The sequence below is a fragment of the Adiantum capillus-veneris genome, chromosome 11, assembly GCF_014529385.1.
Source record: "Adiantum capillus-veneris isolate H3 chromosome 11, ASM1452938v2, whole genome shotgun sequence".
NCBI classification, from domain to species: Eukaryota; Viridiplantae; Streptophyta; class Polypodiopsida; order Polypodiales; family Pteridaceae; genus Adiantum; species Adiantum capillus-veneris.
The window spans coordinates 161,402,449-161,425,854 of NC_140941.1; the positions used below are offsets into that span (position 1 = coordinate 161,402,449).

The window sequence follows — 23,406 nt, forward strand, 5'->3', positions numbered from 1 at the left end:
CAAGGCACATACCCATCTTCTGTCATTTCCATTATTAGTACTCTTCTCTTTACAGTTATTAGTGGTTCCTTTTCTTCGAAGGCTTTTAGTTGTTTTCCTTATGGCCCCTTATCACTATCCTTCCCATTACCAAGCAATTTGTTTTGTGAACCCTAAGCTAAATATTTTAGTAGTCTTTGTATGTAAATACACCTTTACTCCATCACCCAAACTCCAATGCAAACACTTACCCTCATTTATCGTACAATGCAAACCACCTATTTAGCTATGTTCATCGTACTGCATTTATCGTACAATGCAAACACTTACCCTCATTTATTGTACAATGCAAACCACCTATTTAGCTACATGTCTTACATTTCTTTGAAGTACTTACAAGATAAAGTCACCACTAAAACTCCTTGTTTGCTAAGGCTTGGTAAAATTTCTACTTAGATGGTTCATAACTCCATCTTTAGGTAATTACCTTTACTTTGTGACTTCCATTGATGATTACTCCAGGCATGCATTGGTATATCTAGTTTTACCCTACTGATGAGTGGTGCCGCAATAGTTAGTTGTATGGTAGATTTTGACAGAGGAAATGACTTATGGAAGAGAAAAGCCAATATATGCAGCTTTGTTGGCACATGTCTTCAAAGGCTTTGCAACAACATCATCAATCTCAAGATTGAAGCTAGATTTTGAGTTTGAAATTGCACAAGAAGAGCCACCTCTCTCTCTCTCTCTCTCTCTCTCTCTCTCTCTCTCTCTCTCTCTCTCTCTCTCTCTCTCTCTCGCGCGCGCGCGCGCTTGTAGAGAACACTGCCTGAAGGAGCTAGACTCAAGAGCTTTTGACACATTATTTTGGGTGGGGGGGATCCTCTCCTTTATATATAGTATAGGGGACCCCCACACGGAGGGGGTAATTGTTTTATCCCCTCCCTCCTCCACTAACGACACCTCAAAAGCGTGCAGTCCAAATTTGAACCTCTTACTTCCTCCCCTTCTCGTGGGTGTGCGTGAGGAGACGTCCATCCTCACTTCCCTCCACTCTAACAAATTACCCCCCCTTCTGTGGGGGGTACCAGAGATATCCAATGCCCCCTTGTGTGACATTTCTCGGTGCAACGTTTCATACCTTCAAACCTTACAAACAATTCACTCACGACAGCTAACGACACGTGGTGAAAAGCGAGAGCAAGACACACAGGCGCGGAAAGAGAGGCGACCATGGGGATGGGGCCGATCAGGCTGCTGCAAGCCGCGGGCGAGGTGCCTGCGTCAGAGTACGCGCTGCTAGTCTGCGCGCTGCTTGTTGTGTTCATCTATCGCACCCTCCATTTTCATTTCATCGAGGTCCTGCTAACAGCTTTCCGAGGCCATCCCGTGCAGCTCGTCTACAACTCCAATTCCTCCTTTGCTTCGGAAGTCCTGCCCCAATGCCGTATCCTCCACGACAGGTACTCTCTCTATGTCCCTCTCTCTATCTTTCTCTCAGCAGAGCCATGCTCATAAATCAAATAAGCAATTTGAAGTCCATTTCCATACCAAAGATGTAGAACTTACACAGAGGGTGCTGTTTCAATTTTTCTTTTGACCTGCGTGAAGTCAAAACACAATTTGCTTTTGGGCTAGGCCTTATAAGCATATATGAACTCGGAGTTTGTGTTTAAAAGCAAAGCAGCCTTCTACAGCCGTGATTAGGAGGTAAATAGTGCAGATCACAACAATAGTAATAAATGCAAAGTTGTAAGATCTGGTTGAGTGAGAGCAATTCAAAGAGTGTAGAGATGTCAAATTATGGAACGGAAGATGGGAATATCGCAGCAAGAGGAGGTCCATACAGAGAGAGAACAATGCAAGACAAGAGAAGATAGAGGGAGTGCGATGAAGCCTTGCTGGGCACCTCTATACAAGACATTAAAAATTCAGTAACCCCCTGTTGAGGGTACCAGCTGGTGAGGCAATTTAGGGGCTCCCCGCCAATATATAGGGGGTGAACCTGGCTATTTGAGCCACCATAAGTCACCAATGACCCCAGAATAATGGAAATTGAAGAGTCACTGCTCGAAACTGGGGGCATCTAGTTGAATAGGACCAATAGGATTGATTGGAAACAATCTGTGAACATGCCCAATCTCACCGTGAGAGACGAATAGTCTCGCCTCACCCTGTACATCTAGACATAAGTCCAAGATGACCCTCAACACTTCCTCTTAGATCCTGGGTGCCTGCAAAGTTCAGAGATCAGGCCATAGAGAGTAATGTAGGTATATTACAAGTCCATGCAAATGCCTCAGCAACAAGAAAAGAGAAAATGAGTACTGAAAGTAATCCTAGCAGGGATCCAGTACCAATGGAAAATTTGAGGTAGTGTGATCCCAAAATTTCCATCAGGATCCCCAAACCCTGTAAGCTTGTCAGTTGACTACTGCCTGCACACAACAGGTGTTGGGTTCAAGCCCTTGTCGGTCAGCTCGTGAGAACAAGTCTCAAGGCATGCAGCTATAGACCATCATTTAGTGGAGTTTGCATGAGCAAAAGGTGCGGTTGATATCACCTTTCAAAAACTATTTAAAGTCTTCTTTTTAATGGAATTAGGAGTAGCGTGTCCTTTTACTGAAAAACTGTGTCGACTTCCTCTCTCTCTCTCTCTCTCTCTCTCTCTCTCTCTCTCTCTCGTCCTTCTCTGCAAGCCTGGACCACCATGGCTCCCTAGCACGAGCTCCAACAACTGGTATCAGAGCCCTACTGGGCCTCGGCTCTCGACAAAACATCTCGCGGGTACAGCCGCTTACACAGAAGAACGAAGAGCTGTCGACCTGCTGCAAAATGCACAAAGTTGGCATCATGGGGATCGCCTTGGCTTGCTGGGAAGAATTCGACTCTTGAGCCCCTGCCGATTCGGCCTCTACAGGCTCTGCACAAGCAACCCGCCATCGCGCGCTGTTCAGCTGCTATAGAAATCGACAGTTTATTTTTTTTTCCCCTTTGTTAATTCTTTCACACACAAGGCATGTCCGCCCATTATTTCTTGGCCACCATCTATGGAAGAGGTATTTCTCACCTTCGAAGCCGACTTGGTGGAGCATTAAGGCATTGGACCACCAAATCTTGGAGGCAAGAGGGACAAAGCTATTGCTGAAAGAAAATTAGCCAAGTCTAGTAAGACGTCGGTTGATGGAAAACCTAACCCTATTTTGATTTTCCAGCAAACGGGCATTTCCACCCTCGCAAAATCTTTCTGCTACAAGTCAAATCTGACCGAACTCTTCACCTTTTATTTAAAGACCTCAACATGGTGTCGAAAGTCGACAAATACAACGGGACCGGTTTCCACACTTGGCAAATCAAAGTTAAAGGCTATTTGATGCGCAAAAACCTATGGAACGTGGTCAAGCCTCTCGCAACCGACGAATCTGGCACATCCACTGCAGTTACAAGGGCATTATCTGTTGAGCTACAAAGGAAAGACGAACAAGCTTTTGGTATCATTCTAACCTCCTTAGAAGACGATTTTATTCATTATTTGGACGATGTTGATTCTTCAAGTGCCGCCTGGATAGAGTTAGAAAAGGTTTTCGGTGCCAAAGCTAAATATTCAAAAATGAGTTTAAAAATGGAATTATATTCCATCCGCATGTTTATGTCGAAGCTCCAGTACCAAAAGAAGATCTCATAGCCATTTTATTAAAAATTTTGACTGACAAATTTCATCAGATTGTTACTGTTTTAAAAGAGAAAGATCCGCTGCCCTCCTTGGATGGTATCATCAATTCATTGCAGGAAGAAGAACGCAGGGTACCTAGTACCAATTCTACTATTTTTCCCAGTGCATATACAGTTTCGAATGCCGTATCCCCCACCAGTTCTTCTGATACTTCAAGTGCAAATGCAGTCACTAAATGTGCTGCTACAGCAGCTTCATCTCGACCATTCAATGGAACCAGATCTTGTACCATTTGTGGGCGCAACAATCATCAGAAGAAAGACTGTTTCAAGAAGAATCCTTGTGTTCACTGTGGTAAAACAAATCATCCATCAAATAGGTGCTTTCAAAAGGGTAAAAATCAAATTCATGTAGTCGAGGGAGACACTGAATCTCCAATATATTCTGTTGACGAGGAAATTTTTTAGATCAACTCTTTTCATGTTGTTTAGTCAAAATAAATTGTACGGGCTATAGACACTGCCACCCATGAGTGGTAAGACCTCCCAATTTATCAGGTTTTGTTCTCAAGTCTTATTTTTGTCCTACTTCTCATGAGGTTACTGGGTACACCTTAAACCCAAGGTTTGGTAGTGAACCAAAAACTCCATTTTTGGTAGCTAATTTTTGACCTACACCCTATCTGTTCAAGGGGGGGTTTATCATAGCACCATGTTATGGATACACAAGAAATCCTTGGTTGTGAGAGAACCTAAAACTCACGGTTGACGAGTACACCAAAAACTCGAGGTATCATGAGTTGCTTGTCCAGTTCGGGCTTGAGGGGGGGATTGTTGGGTTCAAGCCCTTGTCAGTCAGCCCGTGAGAACAAGTCTCAAGCCATGCAGCTATAGACCATCAGTTAGTGGAGTTTGCATGAGAAAAAGGTTTGGTTGATATTACCTTTCAAAACTATGTAAAGTCTTCTTTTTAATGGAATTAGGAGTAGCGTGTCCTTTTATTGAAAAACTGTGTCGACTTCCTCTCTCTCTCTCTCGTCCTTCTCTGCAAGCCTGCACCACCATGGCTCCCTAGCACGAGCTCCAACAACAGGGATGCACTTCATCGATAGGTATGACTAGCAGAAGGTGTGGAAGACCAGCCATGCCTCCACTGAACGAGGATGATGGTGCTAGAGTTTGTCACCTCTTTGGCCAGGACTGGCGGAGCTTCTAGCTCCCCTGTATCTCCTGGGGGACTAATCTTAGGGAGTGGGGACTGTTTTGTGGCTGTGCCGGACATATGTGAGGTAGTTTTCTCATTTTTGGCTTGTTCCCATTGTTTTGCCTCCCTGTACTGTTGGCAGTGTCATAGAGGTTGCCTCTTGGTGGCTGACATGGCATTTCCGGGTGTGTACATGCGAGCACAAGTCTCAGCAGAAGTTCAAGTCCATTTATCCTTGCATGAACTAAAGGTCCAAGACCTAACGAAACACAAAGTCTAAGAGCACCTAGAAAGAGGTGTCAAATTATGAGGCATATTCTTTTGAATTTCCTCAATGCAAACATCGCATAAGACCACAACCAACCACCCTTTGAACGCTCAAAGAGTCACAATAGGCATTAAATATAGTAGTACCAAGTTATGCAAGCTAACTCTTTGTGCCTAAAAGGCCTGGAAGGCTGGATCAGTTTGCAGGCAGTAGGATTGATCCATAGCCTTCATTTGTTCAGTAGGTTTTCTTGTGGAGGAGCATGTGCTAGAATTTTAAAGTAGCTACTGGCACATGAATTGGAAGGAGAAGATGAATGGATGAAATTGGTTTTGTTATTGGATTGAAAATATGGAATATGCAAAAATGTGAAATAGTTGTAGCCACTCAGGGGAGGAACCAAGGGTGTCTTGAAATTTTTTTGTTTTTCTTGAACATTATCATAATGGGGTTTGTGTTAATGACAGTGTTTGATTGAGACATTATTTCCATATGTACCTCTTGTGTTTAGGTCATTCTGTTTCTGCATATTTGAGAGTTCCATACTTGCTAGCATTATTGAGTGTGTGCACTGATGGAACAGAATTTTTGTAGGTATTCACCAACTCCATGGTTATGCTCTTCTCATCTCCAGACTGCATTTCTTCACTTCTTCGGCAGGCCACCACAATTTGAGTATCATAGGTAAACTTGCTTTTATGTGGAAAATTTTTGTGGATTATATAGTTTTTAGTAGTACAAGACTATTGCATATCTTTAGAAAAGATTTAGGAGTGATTTAGGTACTTAACCTGTTTCCTTCACAACCTGAAGGCTCTTTTCCCCACATGAAAGGTTATCACTTTTCACGAAATAGTATTGGCTGGTTTCTGCTTAGTGAAATGCAATCAGCCCATCAATAATACAATATGAGCTTAAGTCAGGCTATCTAATACTTGAAATTTGGGTTTGACATTCTAATTGTTAATTACCCCTTTGATAATTTTCTGGCTTGTATATAGTTTGACAAACAGGAAAATTATCTTCAGGGTAAAACCCTCAAAAAAACCACAATGACATTTTTTGAGTTGATGTGACTTACAAGTTAGCTTTGTGGCTTCGAAAGTTTCCAAGGTTCAGTCGCTATTTAGTGAACTGGTTTTTCTTCAGCTCATTGCTGTAGGTTTTGTTTTGAAAATTTTAGTCATTCTAATGTTTGTTGCATTTAATGTCCATTCATTCTGCCTGGTTTTTTGCTGCAGTATTAATTGGGTATCCTTTTTCTTTATTTCTTGATGACCCATGGCACTTTCACAGATTCATCTGAAAGGTTTCTGAGTTTGCTTTTATTTAATAGAATTTTTTTGATGAAATTGGGTGCTTCTGCTTTTCTTATAGTTTTGCCTATTCTATATTTGGTGTCTCGAGTTTTCAGATAACTAAGTGTATTTTCCTACCTGGTTTTCAAGTTGCTTTTGCTTGGGTTTTCTTTCCTTTTCTTTTGATGCAAATGCAACACCAACACAGTTAGGTAGTGAATTGTATGTCCCATGCTTTGTTCTGCATGTCTTGTACATCAGGGCACTCTTAGCTCTAGGGTCGTGTTGCATTGAATAGGGGAGAGAAGATGAGCAGGTGCTGATTTTTGAGAGAAAATTGGCAAAGGAGGAAAAGAGGCCAAGGGTGAGAAGGTGATCAGGCCTATCCAGGCCTCTTTCACTCTGCAATGTGTCAAATGATGTGAGTAGGGATGTTGTAGCTATTGTTGAGACTGTGCATGATAGCATTGATAAGGTTTCACTTCTTTTGTTTAAAATTAGTGAAGACAAGGTTGCACATTTAGGTTTCAAGCCTTGGGTCGTGAAGCATCATATCGGAATTATTCATTGGATAGTCGGTCTTTCATATGCAGCAGGTAGTTGTAAGTTGTGACTTTTCTTTATGGGTGAATCTGGGCTTATCCTGGATTCATCTAGGTATATTTTTTAGTCGTATAGCGGACATGCAGACTTCACATTGTGAAGTTTTCGTCCGAGTTATGACCAGTTGATATTGTGCTAATTCTTTCTATCTTTTGTGGTGCGTATGCCCTATCACCTAGCTCATTTTTGTGCTAATTTTTCCGATTTAATGCTTCTTTTAGTGCTAGGCTTCATTATGGCTGAGTCTTCCCTTGATCTCCGGAGTCCTGACAGAAACTCAGTACGTTGAACTTTGTGTTGATGTATGCTCGTGTGTGTGTGTGTGGTGTTGTGTTTGGGAGCATATGTTAGTACCTAGTTCTACACCCACTATTGGGCACTGACAAGGTTAGTGGGGATGTCATGGTATTAGTCAATACTATGCATGATGGAGCTGATGGTTATATTGTCTTGTGGGTGACTACCATGAGTCTATACCTTGCACTTTCCTTTATGGGTGAATTTGGGCTTATCCTGGATTCATCTAGGTATATTTTTTAGTCGTATAGCGGACATGTAGACTTCACATTGTGAAGTTTTCGTCCGAGTTACGACCAGTTGATATTGGCTAATTCTTTCTATCTTTTGTGGTGCGTATGCCCTATCAACTACCTCATTTTTGTGCTAATTTTTCCGATTTAATGCTTCTTTTAGATCTAGGCTTCATTATGGCCGAGTTTGCCCTTGATCTCCAGAGTCATGACAGAAACTCAGTACGTTGAACTTTGTGTTGATGTATGCTCGTGTGTGTGTGTGTGGTGTTGTGTTTGGGAGCATATGTTAGTACCTAGTTCTACACCCACTATTGGGCACTGACGACGTTAGTGGGGATGTGGTATTTAGTCAATACTATGCATGATGGAGCTGATGGTTATATTGTCTTGTGGGTGACTACCATGGGTCTATACCTTGCACTTTCCTTTATGGGTGAATCTGGGCTTATCCTGGATTCATCTAGGTATATTTTTTAGTCGTATAGCGGACATGCAGACTTCACATTGTGAAGTTTTCGTCCGAGTTACGATCAGTTGATATTGTGCTAATTCTTTCTATCTTTTGTGGTGCGTATGCCCTATCAACTACCTCATTTTTGTGCTAATTTTTCCGATTTAATGCTTCTTTTAGTGCTAGGCTTCATTATGGCTGAGTCTGCCCTTGATCTTCGGAGTCATGACAGAAACTCAGTACGTTGAACTTTGTGTTGATGTATGCTCGTGTGTGTGTGTGTGGTGTTGTGTTTGGGAGCATATGTTAGTACCTAGTTCTACACCCGCTATTGGGCACTGACGACGTTAGTGGGGATGTCGTGGTATTTAGTCAATACTATGCATGATGGAGCTGATGGTTATATTGTCTTGTGGGTGACTACCATGGGTCTATACCTTACACTTTCCTTTATGGGTGAATCTGGGCTTATCCTGGATTCATCTAGGTATATTTTTTAGTCTTATAGCGGACATGCAGACTTCACATTGTGAAGTTTTCGTCCGAGTTACGACCAGTTGATATTGTGCTAATTCTTTCTATCTTTTGTGGTGCGTATGCCCTATCAACTACCTCATTTTTGTGCTAATTTTTCCGATTTAATGCTTCTTTTAGTGCTCGGCTTCATTATGGCTGAGTCTGCCCTTGATCTCCGGAGTCATGACAGAAACTCAGTACGTTGAACTTTGTGTCGATGTATGCTCGTGTGTGTGTGTGTGGTTTTGTGTTTGGGAGCATATGTTAGTACCTAGTTCTACACCCACTATTGGGCACTGACGACGTTAGTGGGGATGTCGTGGTATTTAGTCAATACTATGCATGATGGAGCTGATGGTTATATTGTCTTGTGGGTGACTACCATGGGTCTATACCTTGCACTTTCCTTTATGGGTGAATCTGGGCTTATCCTGGATTCATCTAGGTATATATATTTTCTTTGATGCTAAATGGTTTGAAGTTCAAGAATCAGAATACTGCAATTTTTTCTCTTCTCCTTGTTCATGAGAAGTTTGAGGTCTTCTATTCTTTTGAAAACTTCAATCAAAGAAGCTTTAGTCATTTACCGAGAAGGCTTTACTTGTTGATTTTATCTATCTTTCACTTATAGCGGTGGTTGTTTGTGTATTTTTGAAAACCAAAATTTTACTGTGATTTGAAATAGACATTATTTTTTACAAAGTTTTCATGTGTGGCTTGACTTGAACAATACTGATAAATCTATTTCTTTTGGTCATGTTTTTGTGATTAATGTCACTGTTTCTTTCTTCTGATGCGTTCACAGTATGTGAGACTTTTCTGACCTTGTGTAAATATATTTAATTTTACATTTTTGGTGCCGTTTCTCTAATTGAGTTAGTAAAGGGAAGAGATGTACAAAGCCTTTCTTCTGCATGCAAAAAAGCTACCAACATGTACTCACGGTTACAGTGTGGACCATAGCTGGAATCTACTCTCTTTAAGAAAGACATATTGGGTGGGTAAACTTTGAAGAGACCAACCTGATTTGCTTTTTTGCGCATTGCAAAAAGAGCTTTTTAGGATGGTAAAGGACGTTTCTTGTAGCTTTTAGGACCTATCTAAAAGGCTATCCTTTTATTAGTCGTGTTTCTCTATATTTTAATGTTTTTTGGTTATTGGTCTTAGGAAGTTGTGCCGTACATCTGATGGAGGAACCATAGCCCTTGATTGGTTATTTCCAAAAAAAGGTTAGTTTGAACTTATGTCCAGGTTCACTTGAGCAATTTGATTTTCAATTGAGCTCTACTTTTCTTCTCTTTGCACATTGTTTTTTTGACACATGATTATGACATGATCTGTAAGTGATTTTCATAAGCATTTATCAGGCCTGCTTGAGAGGAGTCTTCAATTTGCTCTGAAGCATATGCCTACATTAGCCTGTTGTAGTTATTGACAAACTCCTTTTTGTCTTTTTCTGTCAGGTTCGGAAAGTGTCAAGGGTGTGAGCAGTTCAGAGCATGACAGCACAAGGGAGACACGCATTGTGGTTGTCATTCCTGGATTAACGTCTGATTCTGCTGATGCTGTAAATGCTTTTAGCCTTTGTAAACTGATAATTTTCTAGTGAAAAGTAGTGTGATGTTGACTGTCACCTATCGTTTACAGTATGTGAAGCATTTAGCTCACAGTCTTGCAGTATCAGGATGGAGGGTTGTAGTGGCTAATCATCGAGGTTTGGGAGGTGTTCCTATCACTGTAAGGATCTCTTTTTCAGTTTAAAAACAAAAATTAGTAATTGTAGGTTTCAATCTATTGTTTCAGCAAAGATTTTGAACATGAGATATTTGCATGTTTAGTTTCTCACAGGACTTGAACAATGTCTGGTATAAACATTTATTGGATTTACCTCATAAAAATGTTCGCTAAAGAAGACTGGATAGAGACAGTTTAACCATGATAGACGTTGGGTGTTTCTTTGTGGACATTGGCCCTATACTCGGCTCTAACTATTAACTTCTTTATTTGACAAGTTCATGTGTGTTTTGTGCAAATTTTTTATTCTGCTTCTGGCCCTTGTAAGCTGGTAAATTCAGATTTTTTTGATCTTACATCGTTATATACAGCCATAGGTAAAGGTCAATTAAACCGTAAGAAAATGCGTAATGGGTAAGAGGCTGTCAACTACTGCTGAAGATCACAAATAAGCTTGCTGCTTGTGATTCATATTTGCCATCTCAGTCCTCATGGTGCCTTATAACGCAGTACTAATGAAAGATGCCAAATAATCCAAGAGAGTACATTAAAGATGTGAGACAATAATTGATACATACAAGTTACTACTATCGTATAACATTTGAGGGGTGTTACAACAAAGGGGGCATTCTAAACAAGATAGTATTGCAGGAACTCTCCTATGGGATGATGATAATTTTTTGTAGAGCCATCCTGATGGGGTGCTTCTTGTGATGCTAATGATTCCCAACCCCCTCTGCGTTGAGGGATGGCTACAGGTTTTTTGACTCTCTTAACATCAGCCAAGCTGCTTCTGACCACAAGGAACACTGTTTTTGGGAACTCGTGAGTGAGGTAAACTTTGTAAGGGCTTAAGAAGATTTGAAGATTCGTGTTTTCAACCTCCCCCTCCCCTTGACGTTCAAGAATCAAACTTGCATGGGGCTGAAGGGGAGTCGATCTCTACAATTTTGACCTTCCAGATACTTTGATTTTCAATAACATGCACTCTTGAATCTTGTCTCTTGTCATGCAAAGTCAAATCCCAATCCTAACACCCGTACTTTGTCAAATGACCATACTTGATTGTGTGCCCTCAGTAATTCATAACCATATGCGGATTTTGCTTTCTTATTTGGAGTTCGTCTCTACAATATGATAATTATCAAACACTGTGTTTATATAGTGCACGTGTCAAGATTCATTGACCTAAATGTTCATGAAAAAGTCTTTTGGTTTCATCGTGATACATTGAAGTACATCTGTCAAAGTAACTGACCATACATATGTCTATACATCTGTCCATCAATCTGTCCATACAATAATGCTGCCATCCACAAAACTAAGTGCAATCTTTCTTGGCCATTTTCGTAAGAAACGTGACTCTAAAGCCAATCCAGAAGCAGCAAATCGCATACATCCATTTGTCCACATAAGAGCATGAACATGCAAGTGCTTTCGATGTTGACTGTTGCTAAATTAGCTATTTTCTTACTTTTCTGAGTAGTTTCAATCTATTGAAATTAGGCTTATTTGATTTATGTGCATATAAGAATTGGAAGGTTAAAGTAGTAGATCTATGAGGAGGGTTTTTTGGATGCGTCATTGGGAGGATGACATAGAGCATCATATAAATTATTTTTCTTGCGACATTCCAGTACAGATATTCCTAGTGCATCACTGCAGAGGAATGACGAGAGTGCTGTGAACGGAAATATCTGCTTAGCCACCAAAATGGATACTTTTGATGTGTCACATCGGATGGGTGACTAGAGCATGAGCGAGAGTATTCGACCATCCAGAGCGGATTTCCCTAATGCGTCGTAGGATGAGTGACGTAGAGGATCACAAAGGAGTTGTTCTGTAAGTTCAGTGAGTAAGAGACTTATTGATGGGAGTTCCCATTGCATTACATGTTGGGTGGAGAGCACCGAGCAAGGAATTTTCCATAGTTTGCATAGATTCCAAATTGAGTTAAGAGTTGCGCACAAGAGGCAAGACTTGAATGAAGATGGATTCTTAGTAGCTTTGAGGAAACACGGTTGCTTTTTGAAAAGCAACTTGCTTTTTGGTTGCTTTCCAGAAAAGGAGGTGCTTTTCCTTAAAGGAGTCCATGTCGGACATTGCATTTTTGAATGTTAATGCATTTGGGGACACTTGGGAAGTAGGTGTGCAAGCATTTGATTAATTGATAAGGTTTCAAGTGACTTTTGCAGACTTTTAAAGTTTTAAAAATATGTCCAGCAGCCCACATAAAGTGGGCAGCCCACCCAAAATTAGGGCGTTGTTGTGCTGTTTTGTGGGCACGAGGTGAAGAGTTGTATGGGAAAAGTCTCTTAAAGCATGCAAGGCAAGTTGGGTAGTTGGAAGCCATGTGGTTAGCGGTAGAAAGGAAAGTGGGAGAAAGACTAATGGTAGTGCATGAGGGAGGCCGAAAAGTGTGATTTTGTTTAATCGCGAAATTGATTGGGGTGAGAGAGTGAAGATGGAGCCGGAGTAGGGGGTGCAAGAGGTTTTACAAAAAAATTCAAGAATTAGCCTGATGCACTTCTCCGAAGAGATCCAAAATACTCCGGATTTTTCAAAGTTGATGCAGATGATTGAAGCGTTGTCAATCAATGCAAGGGTACACGAATCAAGCGAAAGAAATTGGACGATGCTGTGAAAGTAGCTTTGTTTGCTGTACACACCAAGCGCAATATCTTAGAATGCTACGATCTAGTCGGATATCTTTCTTGTTATGAGATGGAGATGCGGGCACGAGAAGTTCCAGAGGAGCTTATGGTGGAGTCGCTTGTGTGGTTGGTTATTCCAAGTTTGACTGTTGAGATTGAAGATCTTGCCAAGGAATATTCAGATTGTTGGGAGTATTTTAAGGAAGCAATTCTATATGCTAGTAATAAATATATGGCAAGGAAAATGGGACATGAGGACGATCATGCATTATGAAGAATTTTGGAAACACATTTGTGCAAAATTAGTAGCAGAGCAAGATGCTTTGGGAGATGTTGCACAAATTCAAGGACCAGAATTGAAGTCAAGGCGGATTTTCCAGAGATGCCTAAAGCTAGTGGCTGTGTTGTTAAGAAAGCTGCCGGTTGTTGTGTGATCGACTCACAAAGGGCTACCATGTGTCTGGATTCTATCCAGGTATATGAAGAGTCTTTGAGTCTTAACGAAGATGCTTATCATGACGTGGAAACTGCACAAGATACAATGAATGTATCATTGTAGATATAAACAAGAGCAAGAGCCTATGTGTATTGCAGAGGAAGGGCATGCATATGATGATGTAATCCAGGATGAGGATGGCATCATTGATGCTTTCCTATGTGGTTTACATACATATGGTTCAATATGTGGTGATACCCCTACTGATGGGCATGCCTATTCAGAGGGTGCAGGTCTTACAAAGCGACGATGGGATTCCAATTGGCACATACATTTCTGAAGAAGATCAAGTAGAGGAATTATGCATAGATGAGTCCCTGTGTGTGACTGATGCCCTAGAATTAACAGACGTAGAGGATGTTGCTGAGCTTCTATGTGGCAAAGCTGTGTTACAGTTACATCACTGTTGCTTTGCCATTTTGTACGGTCCCGGGTTGGCCACCCATCGCACATCATGTAGATTGCATGGGCGGACACTTTTAGCATGTGTCTGGCCGGTCATTTTCTGAGCCTAGCTGGGTGCACACATTTTTAGCCATTTTTGGGCTTTTATGTTTTTTGCACTAGTTACACATTTTTGCCCTACCTCAACCTAAGATTCTATAAATAGAATGCTTAGGGTCTTGTAGTCATACGGATTGTGTATTGAGAGCATCAGTTGCAGAGCACTTGTGTTCTCTCTCTCTCTCTCTCTCTCTCTCTCTCTCTCTCTCTCTCTCTCTAGCGTTTTCGGCACGCGTGGCTCACACTCTTTCCATTGCTCACTCTCACATGGTATTAGTCACCAAACCAGAAGAATCTGCATCGACCTCTCCCCCTGAGGCCAGCGCTAGCGCTTCGATGCCAGTTTCCGACGCAGAAAAACACAAAAAACACTGGTCAGCGTTTTTCAGTCCTGGCGTTTCCTGCAAGAACAGCAGCGTTTTTGCATCTATAGCCTTGATTTGCATCCTTCTCCCTAGCGCTTCCCTCCTACAAAAGAATCGCACCAAAACCGTCACCAACATCTGCTGGCGTTTTTGCAAACCCTAGCGTTTTTGGACAGATCTGTGTTTTGCAAATCTTACTGCGTTTTTCCGTGTGTTACTGACGTTTTTGGTGATTTGCGGCGTTTTTCACAAAACGCTGATCTTGTGCACCTATGGGAGCGGCTAAGGAACACCCAGGAGTCTTCTACACTGCCTGGAACTTCCAGATCTACACCTTGGACAGGTATCTACACCCAATTGGCACCATTTTCGGTACTTAATACTTGCTGTTTTTTTCTTTGTTTTCAGCCCCTCGACGGCTGAAAGTGCGAGAACCCTCTCCTCTGACACTCTGCGACGCTCGTGCACTGACCGGTGGCGTACAGGCATGCTGAAATCTCTATAACAGCAACGTTTTCAGCACCCTTTGCAACGTTTTTTGGGCGGACAGCACGCTGAATTTTTACCTTTTGTGCGGTTGAACCATCCCTTGCCCGGTGGTTGTTCGTGTGGTTATCTTGGACTGTTACAGCCTTGGGAACGGTACCTTCATCGACGACTTGTGATCTTATCGATCTACCTTTGGGACTTCTCTTTGAGCACGAGACATGTCGACTCCAAAGCAGAAGGGACAACAACAACAGTCCCAGAAGGGGGCCACTACGTCTTCTGCGACTACAACCACTTTCACTTCTGCGACTACGTTGGCATCTGCCAACGCTACATCCAACAATTATGCCCTCACCCAGTTTGCTGAGGAGAAGAAGTTGGATTTACACAACTATTCTGTGTGAAGGACACGAGTCCGCACAATTATTGCCTACCATCGACTCTGGGAATGGTTGAATGATTTTACCCATTCGGCTACTCAGCCTTCCCTTCCCACCGCCACTCAGGCCTAGATTGACGAGTGGGTGGATCGAGACATACGAGTCTTCACCTTTCTTATGATGAACCTCTCGGACTGCATCACGAAGGAAGTTTCCAAAGAGGAGCATGCACATCCATTGTGGAGACAGATTCTTGACCAGTTTGAGGAGACCTTGTTTGCCAAACAGATCACACTTGCACGGGAGTTGTACAACCTCCAGTTCAAGGATTTCAACTCACTCGATGGGTTGACCTGCCGCATGCGGGAACTCTGGGATGACCTTGCCTCTGCCGGAGGCGACATCACCTTGGCACGCATGGCTGGCCTCTTACTATTCAAGCTTCCCCCACGCTTTGATCCCTATTTTTAGAGTTTGTTCACATCTGGATGAGATGAAGAACAAGGACATTGAATGTTACCATTGCCACAAGAAAGGGAACATAGAATCAAAATGCAGAAAGAAAAAGCGAGACGAGGCCAACAGGGAGAAACAGACAGCCTCCACTGCAATTGTAGCCTCTCACGAGATGGTAGAGACCGCTCTTGTCGCGACGATTGACCACGCTCTTGCTACATCGCGGTCAGGTACTTGGGTTGTTGACAGTGGAGCCACCACCCACATGACTCCCCAACTGTCATGGTTTAGCTCTCTCAGGGAGACTCACGGGCAAACCGTCACTATGGGTGACAACCATGAGATTCCGGTGTCTAGCACAAGCCAAATTACCCTCTTTCGTTCTACCTCAGACCCGAAGTTCAGTTTAGTGGAGGTGCTTTACGTTCCGGACATGGCCTTCAACCTCCTCTCTGTGTCGAGTTTGGACTCTCAAGGAGCTGACACACTTTGGGAGTGGCACAATCACCATTTTTGATTCTACGACAGTTACTATCCTTGCACGCGGTGAGTGCAATGGTTCCTCATACTGCCTCATTGTTCTTTTGTCTAGGACCACGGAGTCTTCTTCTCTACGGCATGCACGATTTGGACATCTATGTTATCAGCACCTTTAGCAGGCTGCTAGGACCTCTATGGTGGAGGGTTTACTAGCGATACGCTCCTCATCAGGCGTATGCGAGGCTTGCCAGCTGGGCAAGCAACACAGGGTTGCCTTGCTGAAGTAGGCATCCAGTAGAGCTTCAGCACCACTTGCACCGGTTCACATTGATCTATGTGGCCCGATGAGCACTCCTTCATTTTCAGGCTCACAGTTTTTACTTGTGCTTGTGGATGATTTCAACAGGTACACTTGGGCTTGGTTCCTAAAGCTCAAGTCGGAGGCTTTCAGTTTCGTTCGAAATTGGAAGATGATGGTTGAAAAGAAGAACTTGCACGTCAAATGTATTCGCTCAGACAGAGGGGGTGAGTTCACCTCGAAGGACTTTGCACAGTGGTCCAAGTCAGAGGGCATCCAGCTCCAGTTGACTAACCTTACACTCCTTCCCAGAACGGAGTTGTTGAGCAGAAGAATCGGACTATCATGGAGATGGCTCGTGCGATGCTTGCGCATGCTTCTTTGCCCCGGGTTTACTGGGCAGAGGCGTGCAACACAACGATTTACATCCAGAACCGTTCTCCTACCCATGCTTTGTAGGATATGACTCCTTATCAGGCTTACTACGGGCGCAAGCCCTTGGTCTCACACTTTTGAGTTTTTGGGTGTCCGGCCTTTGTCCATGTGCCAAAGGAGAAGCGACAGCAGTTAGATTACAAGGCGAAGAAGCTCATCTTCCCGAGCTATTCACGAGAGTCTGACGGATACCGGCTTTATGATCCTGACGCAAAGACCACCACAGTTAGCCGTGATGTGACTTACATGGAGCTTTTCAACACACCTGCAGAGGGGGCAACATCCAAGCCTATACCTTCCCTACCTCCTCCTCGTCCACCTCCTACACCTGATCCTATCCCTGTTCCTGTTCCCTCTACACTGTAGCCAGTTACTTCACCCGATCATGCCGTGTCAGATTCAGATTCTGATGTGGATGATGGTTCTCCTTCGGTGGAGGCGGTCCCACCTCGCAAGGAGAAGTTAGTTCCTGGTTGGCTTTACTCTACGGTTTCTTCCTCCGGAGTTACGAAGTTACCAGACTCGCCAGACCCTGGTAAGCTCGACGTTCTGCACGCCTCAAGGACAGGCGAGTTTATGATGGCGCAGAGTTCGTGAACTTTGCACTCATGTCTCAGATTCAGGCTTCACCAATTGAGCCTTCCTCGGTGGAGGAAGCACTTCAACATGATTGCTGGAAGCGTGCCATGCAGACAGAGATGGACGCTATCGAGTGGAATAAAACCTCGAGCGGTATAGAACTTGGACTTTGGTTCCTAGGCCCAACAAACGGAACATGGTTTCTACGAAATGGATTTTCAAGACAAAGTACAAGGCCAATGGTTCCCTTGACAAACACAAGGCGAGATTTGTTGCTCGAGGTTTCACACAACGACCAGGCGTGGAATTTGACGAGACCTTTGCTCCCACCGCTCGCATGACTACCATACGCACAATGTTTCCTCTCGCAACAAACTTTGGTTGGTCTATCTTCCAGATGGATGTCAAAAGTGCGTTTTTGAACGGAGATTTGGATAAAGAAGTTTATGTGGAGCAACCTCCTGGGTTTCGTATACCAGGCAAGGAGGATTGGGTCTATTAGTTGTGGAAAGCATTGTATGGACTGAAGCAGGTTGGACGATAGTGGTACCTCACAGTTGGGGTTACGGCGTACCTCATCAGATTCCAATTGTTATGTTGTTGTCTTTGTGGACGATCTAATTTTCACAGGCTCTTGGACCAGTAGGATCAAGTTTATCATGAAAGCTATGGAGATGCGTTTCGAGATGACTGATCTTGGGCTTCTTCTCTATTTTCTTGGATTCCAGATTTTTCAGACACCAGACGGCATCTTCTTTTCTCAACAGAAGTATGCGAATGCTATCCTGGAGAGATTCCAGATGACAGGCTGCATGACAGGCTGCAGATCGATTGGCACTCCTCTTGAGCCCGGAGAGAACGTATCGCTTCACGATCCTTCCCCACGGATTGACTTGGAGCAGTACAGGAATGTTGTTGGCTGCCTTGTATGGCGGACTTATTCTCGACCAGACATCTGTTACACAGTTTCTGTCCTCAGTTCTTTCAACACCCGACCTCGTCAGCGACCATTGGCAGCGTGCCCAGCATACTTTTGCGGTACATCAGCGGCACCTTGGACCATGGTGTTTTCTATGGTCGCTCCAAGGGTTGCACCTTACTCGGTTGGTGCGATTCAGATTGGGCAGGAAATCCAGATGCTCGGCGCTCTACTACAGGAGTAGTTTTCACACTCGGCTCTGGACCCATTTCATGGAGCAGTAAGCGGCAACCCACCGTTGCTCTATCTTCTACAGAGGCGAAGTACAAAGCAGCTTGCTATGCTACTTGTGAGGCCATATGGCTACGGAGATTACTGGGAGAGTTGTGTTTTTCCCAGACTGCTACTACTTGTCTTTTGTGCGACAATCAGAGTTGCATTGCTATTGCCAAGAACCCTATCTTTCACGCTCGGACAAAGCACATTGAGGTGCAGTACCACTATGTTCGGGAGCGGGTTTTGGCTGGAGATCTTCACTTAGAGTATGTTCCTACAACGGACAATGCAACAGACATCTTCACGAAGGCTGTACCTCAACGGACTTTGGCTTCTCACCTTCGACTCCTCTGTGTTGTCTCAGCATCCGGTGTTGAGAGGGGGTGTTAGAGTTACACCACCGTTGCTTCGCCATTTTGTATGGCTAGCGATTGTCCAAGGTTGGCCACCCATCGCACATCATGTAGATTGCATGGGCGAACACTTTTAGCACGTGTCCGGCCAGTCATTTTCTGAGCTTAGCTGGGTGCACACATTTTTAGCCATTTTTGGGCTTTTATGTTTTTTGCACTAGTTACACATTTTTGCCCTACCTCAACCTAAGATTCTATAAATAGAATGCTTAGGGTCTTGTAATCATACAGATTGTGTATTGAGAGCATCATTTGCAGAGCTCTTATGTTTTCTCTCTCTCTGCCATTGCCCGGCATACTTTGAGATACGCGGACGCTTCCACTGCTTGTTCAGAGAAGGGTTCGGACCTTTTTCTAGAGTCATGAGATACAAGGATCAGAAGTGTCTCGGATTGTTCCTGCTAGAGCTGCGCAGACATAGGGAGAGCTTGCTGAGGACATCCAGGGGAAAGACAGTCTCAGAGACGAATCACAGAGTTCTTTACACCAGACAGAGGAGAGCAAACGGAGCAGCCATTACAGCCTACTCATACTAGAGGTACACTGCTTGACAGAGCCATTGAACTTGGCAGATCCAGACGTCCACGACCTCGGGGAGTCTCCCACTACCCACGAAGGTTGCAACAGAAGATACAGATCACTCTAGCTCGACATGCAAGATGCCCAACCAGAGTTCTGACCATGGAGGAGGTCGATGAGATCCGACAGCGATCGATGAGAGATTTCATCTGAACCCACAAACCCCCCCTTCCCCCCCCCCCCCCCCCCCCCCTTCCCTTTATTTCCTTTCTCCTTAGTGCCTTAGTGTTTTAGTGTTAGTCCTTTGTAACTGGGTAACTTCCGTACTCAGACATGGTATCAGATTCACCAATTGTAACTTTTTGGTCTCATAGGTCATTTTGGCCTTTTTAAAGACGTTAATATAACATTTCATTTCATTTCTCTCTCTCTCTCTCTCTCTCTCTCTCTCTCTCTCTCTCTCTCTCTCTCTCTCACGTGGCACATCCAACCCTATGTGTCTGTGGACAAGCTACAACATGATCAAGGTTCAGTCCGTTCAGTCAGTCTAGATTTAGAAGTGATCTGACACTTTTGTGAGTCTATTCGTAGACCGTGCATGCCCAGTCACTTAGCATAGATGCATATCCTCTGGTTGCACACAGCATGATCATCAGTATTCCCTTCAGAATCCATCAGATTCAGTTAGGGGAATTTTCCAATGCATTTAGCCTATTTTCCCTATTTTTGGTATTTTCACCTATTATTTTTAAGTGACTTTCCAACAAAAGTAGGTAGGGCAATTTTGCTAAGTTAATATATAAGCAAACCCAAGTTAGCACTTTCTGGTAGAAGAGGCAGCAGGAGCACATGCTCAACAAGCACCTTCTCAGTAGAACCCCGCAGAACTCCCCAAGTGACCTAGCGTTTTTGCTCCCAAGCAACAGCCTAGCGTTTTTGGATCAGACCACCGCAGACCAGCCATCGTTTTGCATTTGCAGAGCCACGGCGACAAGACCACAGCAGATCAGCCTAGCGTTTTTGCATCTGTAGAATCCCGGCGACAGAAACACCAGAATTCAGCCCTAGCGTTTTTGGTTGCAGATCAGCCCCGGCGTTTTGCACCACCATCGCGACGGAAACTCCAGAACCATCAGCGTTTTCAGTTTCCAGCAGTTAGTACCCGCAGATCAAGTCCCAAACCTCGCAGATCTCACCTTCCCGCAGCAGTTCCTCGCCGCACGGTCAGATTCAGCAAGGTTTATAGTTTCAGCCCGGAAAACGCAGATGCTGTGTACCCGCAGATCAAGTCCCGAACCTCGCAGATCTCACCTTCCCGCAGCAGTTCCTCGCCGCACGGTCAGTTTCCGCAAGGTTTATAGTTTCAGCGCGTCGTCGTCGCATCGTCGTCATCGACATAGAGTCAGAATTCAGCAGATAGGAGATTTGCAGATTTCAGCCCATAGCGTTTTTGGACAGCAGTAGAAAGATTGCAGATTTCAGCCCTAAAGTCGTCGTTGTCATCAGCATAGTCCCAGATTGCATCAGTCCATTGCATCGTCATTGTACCACTTTGTGCAATCATAAGTAGACCACTCTCGCCGATGAGAGTGGGGCCTTCGGAGGAGGGCTTTATGTCTCTGGTGTCGTATCTCTCTTCTCTCTCTATCTCTCAGTCTCATACACTTTCATGCACAGTGTCCATTCACTTTGTTTGTGATCATAGCACTTTCCATTAAGAACGGAAGGCTTTCCCTTCCATAAGAACAAAAGGAACCTTGAGCACAATTCGGAGCACTCATCTTGAGCAAAGCGCAAACAATCATTCCGCTGCACCTAACATTGGTATCAGAGCTTTGGCAGTGTTCTGTATCACTCAAGGAAAGAACCACAAGAACCACATAATTTTTTTTGCTTGTTGAGGTCGCACGAACCCAAGTTCGCTTGGGCGTGTGTGTTTTTTGAAGAGTGACAGGAATCCCAGGAAAGAAGGGCTTGTCCAGCCTCCCCTCGTGTCTCTTTTCACTCATTGAGAGCGGACCGTGCACTTAGCGGCCGGCCAATCGACGTGAGGTGGGAAAAAGCAACCTTGGTGTGAGCGCAAGGCCGCCAAGGGGTGCGCCCGCAGAAAGGAGTAGAAATTGGGTGAAGAGAAGATCCTTCTCACACGATTTGCAAGCGAAAGAAAACCTCAAGAACATCAAGAACCTCAAGATCCTCAAGAACCAAAGAACCCAAGAACCAAGACCCTCAAGAACCAAAGTTCCTCGTGAACTTAAGAACCAAAGATCATAGTGCATCGTCGTCACCCGAAGTGGAATGGATAATTCGCATACAGGTGATGAGCATGAGAGAGGCGGCGAAGATTTTTCCCCACCAGGAGACTTTTTCGACCCTCCCCCTTCGCCATCTACGCTACGAGTGTACTAACTCCTATGGAGATGATGGTCAAGTCGATGTTGGACATGATGGCACAACAACAAGAAACGAATCGAGTTGCGTTGGCACAACTCGCAAGCAAAGCAGAACAATAAGAAGCTAAGGACCCGTGAGCAAGCAGCTAAGGACCGCGAGCGCGACGAAAGAAACGCAAGATTTGCCGCACAACAAGAAGACAATCGCCTTGCTTTAGAACGCGAACGCAACGCACGAAAAGAAAGAAAAGAACTAAGAAAAGAGGAAGCGGCAGCACGAAGCGTGGCCTTGGAGACCGAGCGTGAAGCTCAATGAGAACTACGAACTCAAGAATTGGTTTGACAGGTACTTGCCTCGAAGACCGAACCACCCAAAGATTGTGGGAGTTCATCAAGTGGCGCAAGCCACGACGCGGATTCCAACCATCCAGTCACAGAGAAGTTGACTTTTAGTAAGTATGACGGTAAGATGGATGCTACGGTTATTCATTCTTGGTTGCATCAATTTAATGCTTATTTTGCGACAACTAAGAAGACAGGAAATAACAAAGTTTTGACGGTAGCTATGTACCTTGCCGGTGATGCCATTAATTGGTACCACGCATGGCAAGAGGCACAGCTAGCCGCGCACCTAGAGGAAGCCGACGGATTCACGCCCCTTTCCTTCAATTGGGCGGATTTCCAAGACAAGCTCAAGGCGCGGTTTATGCCACCTCAGTACCTTGCACGATTGAAGGACGATTGGCGCTCTCTCAAGCAAAATGGTATGCCAGTCATGTCTTTTTCTAATCGTGTTTTGCAGCTAGGTACTCAATTACGAAAATCGGATGATGAGCGCAAAGAGGCTTTTCTCTTTGGATTGGACGAGTATATCGAGTACGATGTCGAGGTTCTCGATCCAGTCGATCTCAACAAGGCGGTAGCGATTGCTCTCGCACAGGAGATGAAGCATAACAAGGGAAAGCCCGAGGAGAACAAGGTACCTCGCAGACTTCTCAGAACCCTCAGAACGGTAAGAACGATAAGAATGGTAAGAATGATAACTCTTCTAACCACTCTTCCAACAGTCCCTCAGCAAAGAATTCTTCCAATGAATTCAAGGGTAAGGCTAACACAATTGCTAAACCTAAGCTTACTCCAGATGAAAAGGTAGCACAAGGAATTGTAGGAGGATACATCACGTCGGAAGAGCAAAGCACTTATTCTAAGGAAGGTCGTTGTTTTCATTGTCACATTAAGGGTCACATCAAAAGAACATGTCCTAAGCTTGAATCGAATGAATCTAAAGAATCCTCAGAACCCACTTCCTTTGTCAATGCAATGAATGATAACACGAGTGTGCCCCAAGTTTCTCCTGGCCCTCCCATTGATGATTCTCTCATTAAATGTTATGGTCGTACGTCAGGGCAGCGTTTTGTCATATTGTTTGACCCAGGTAGTATGCATGATGTGATCAGTTACTCTCTTGTTGAGAGAGCCCGCCTCGAAGTTA

At 44.0% G+C, this 23,406-nt stretch overlaps 1 protein-coding gene across 3 annotated transcripts in view; it reads left to right on the forward strand.

Annotated features, from left to right (window-relative positions):
- The first annotated feature begins 1,131 nt into the window (after positions 1-1,131).
- Positions 1,132-23,406, forward strand: part of LOC147448326 (uncharacterized) — a 120,347-nt gene continuing 98,072 nt past the window's right edge. Inside the window, exons 1-5 of one of the 3 annotated variants that reach the window (XM_086524170.1) lie at positions 1,132-1,442; positions 5,718-5,807; positions 9,692-9,753; positions 9,988-10,091; positions 10,172-10,261. In XM_086524170.1, coding sequence (XP_086380296.1) covers positions 1,213-1,442; positions 5,718-5,807; positions 9,692-9,753; positions 9,988-10,091; positions 10,172-10,261 — 576 coding nt within the window. In that variant the 5' untranslated portion in view covers positions 1,132-1,212. Of the gene's footprint in view, positions 1,443-5,706; positions 5,808-9,691; positions 9,754-9,987; positions 10,092-10,171; positions 10,262-23,406 lie in introns of all 3 variants that reach the window. The other 2 variants (XM_086524171.1, XM_086524172.1) reach the window with 2 other exon arrangements.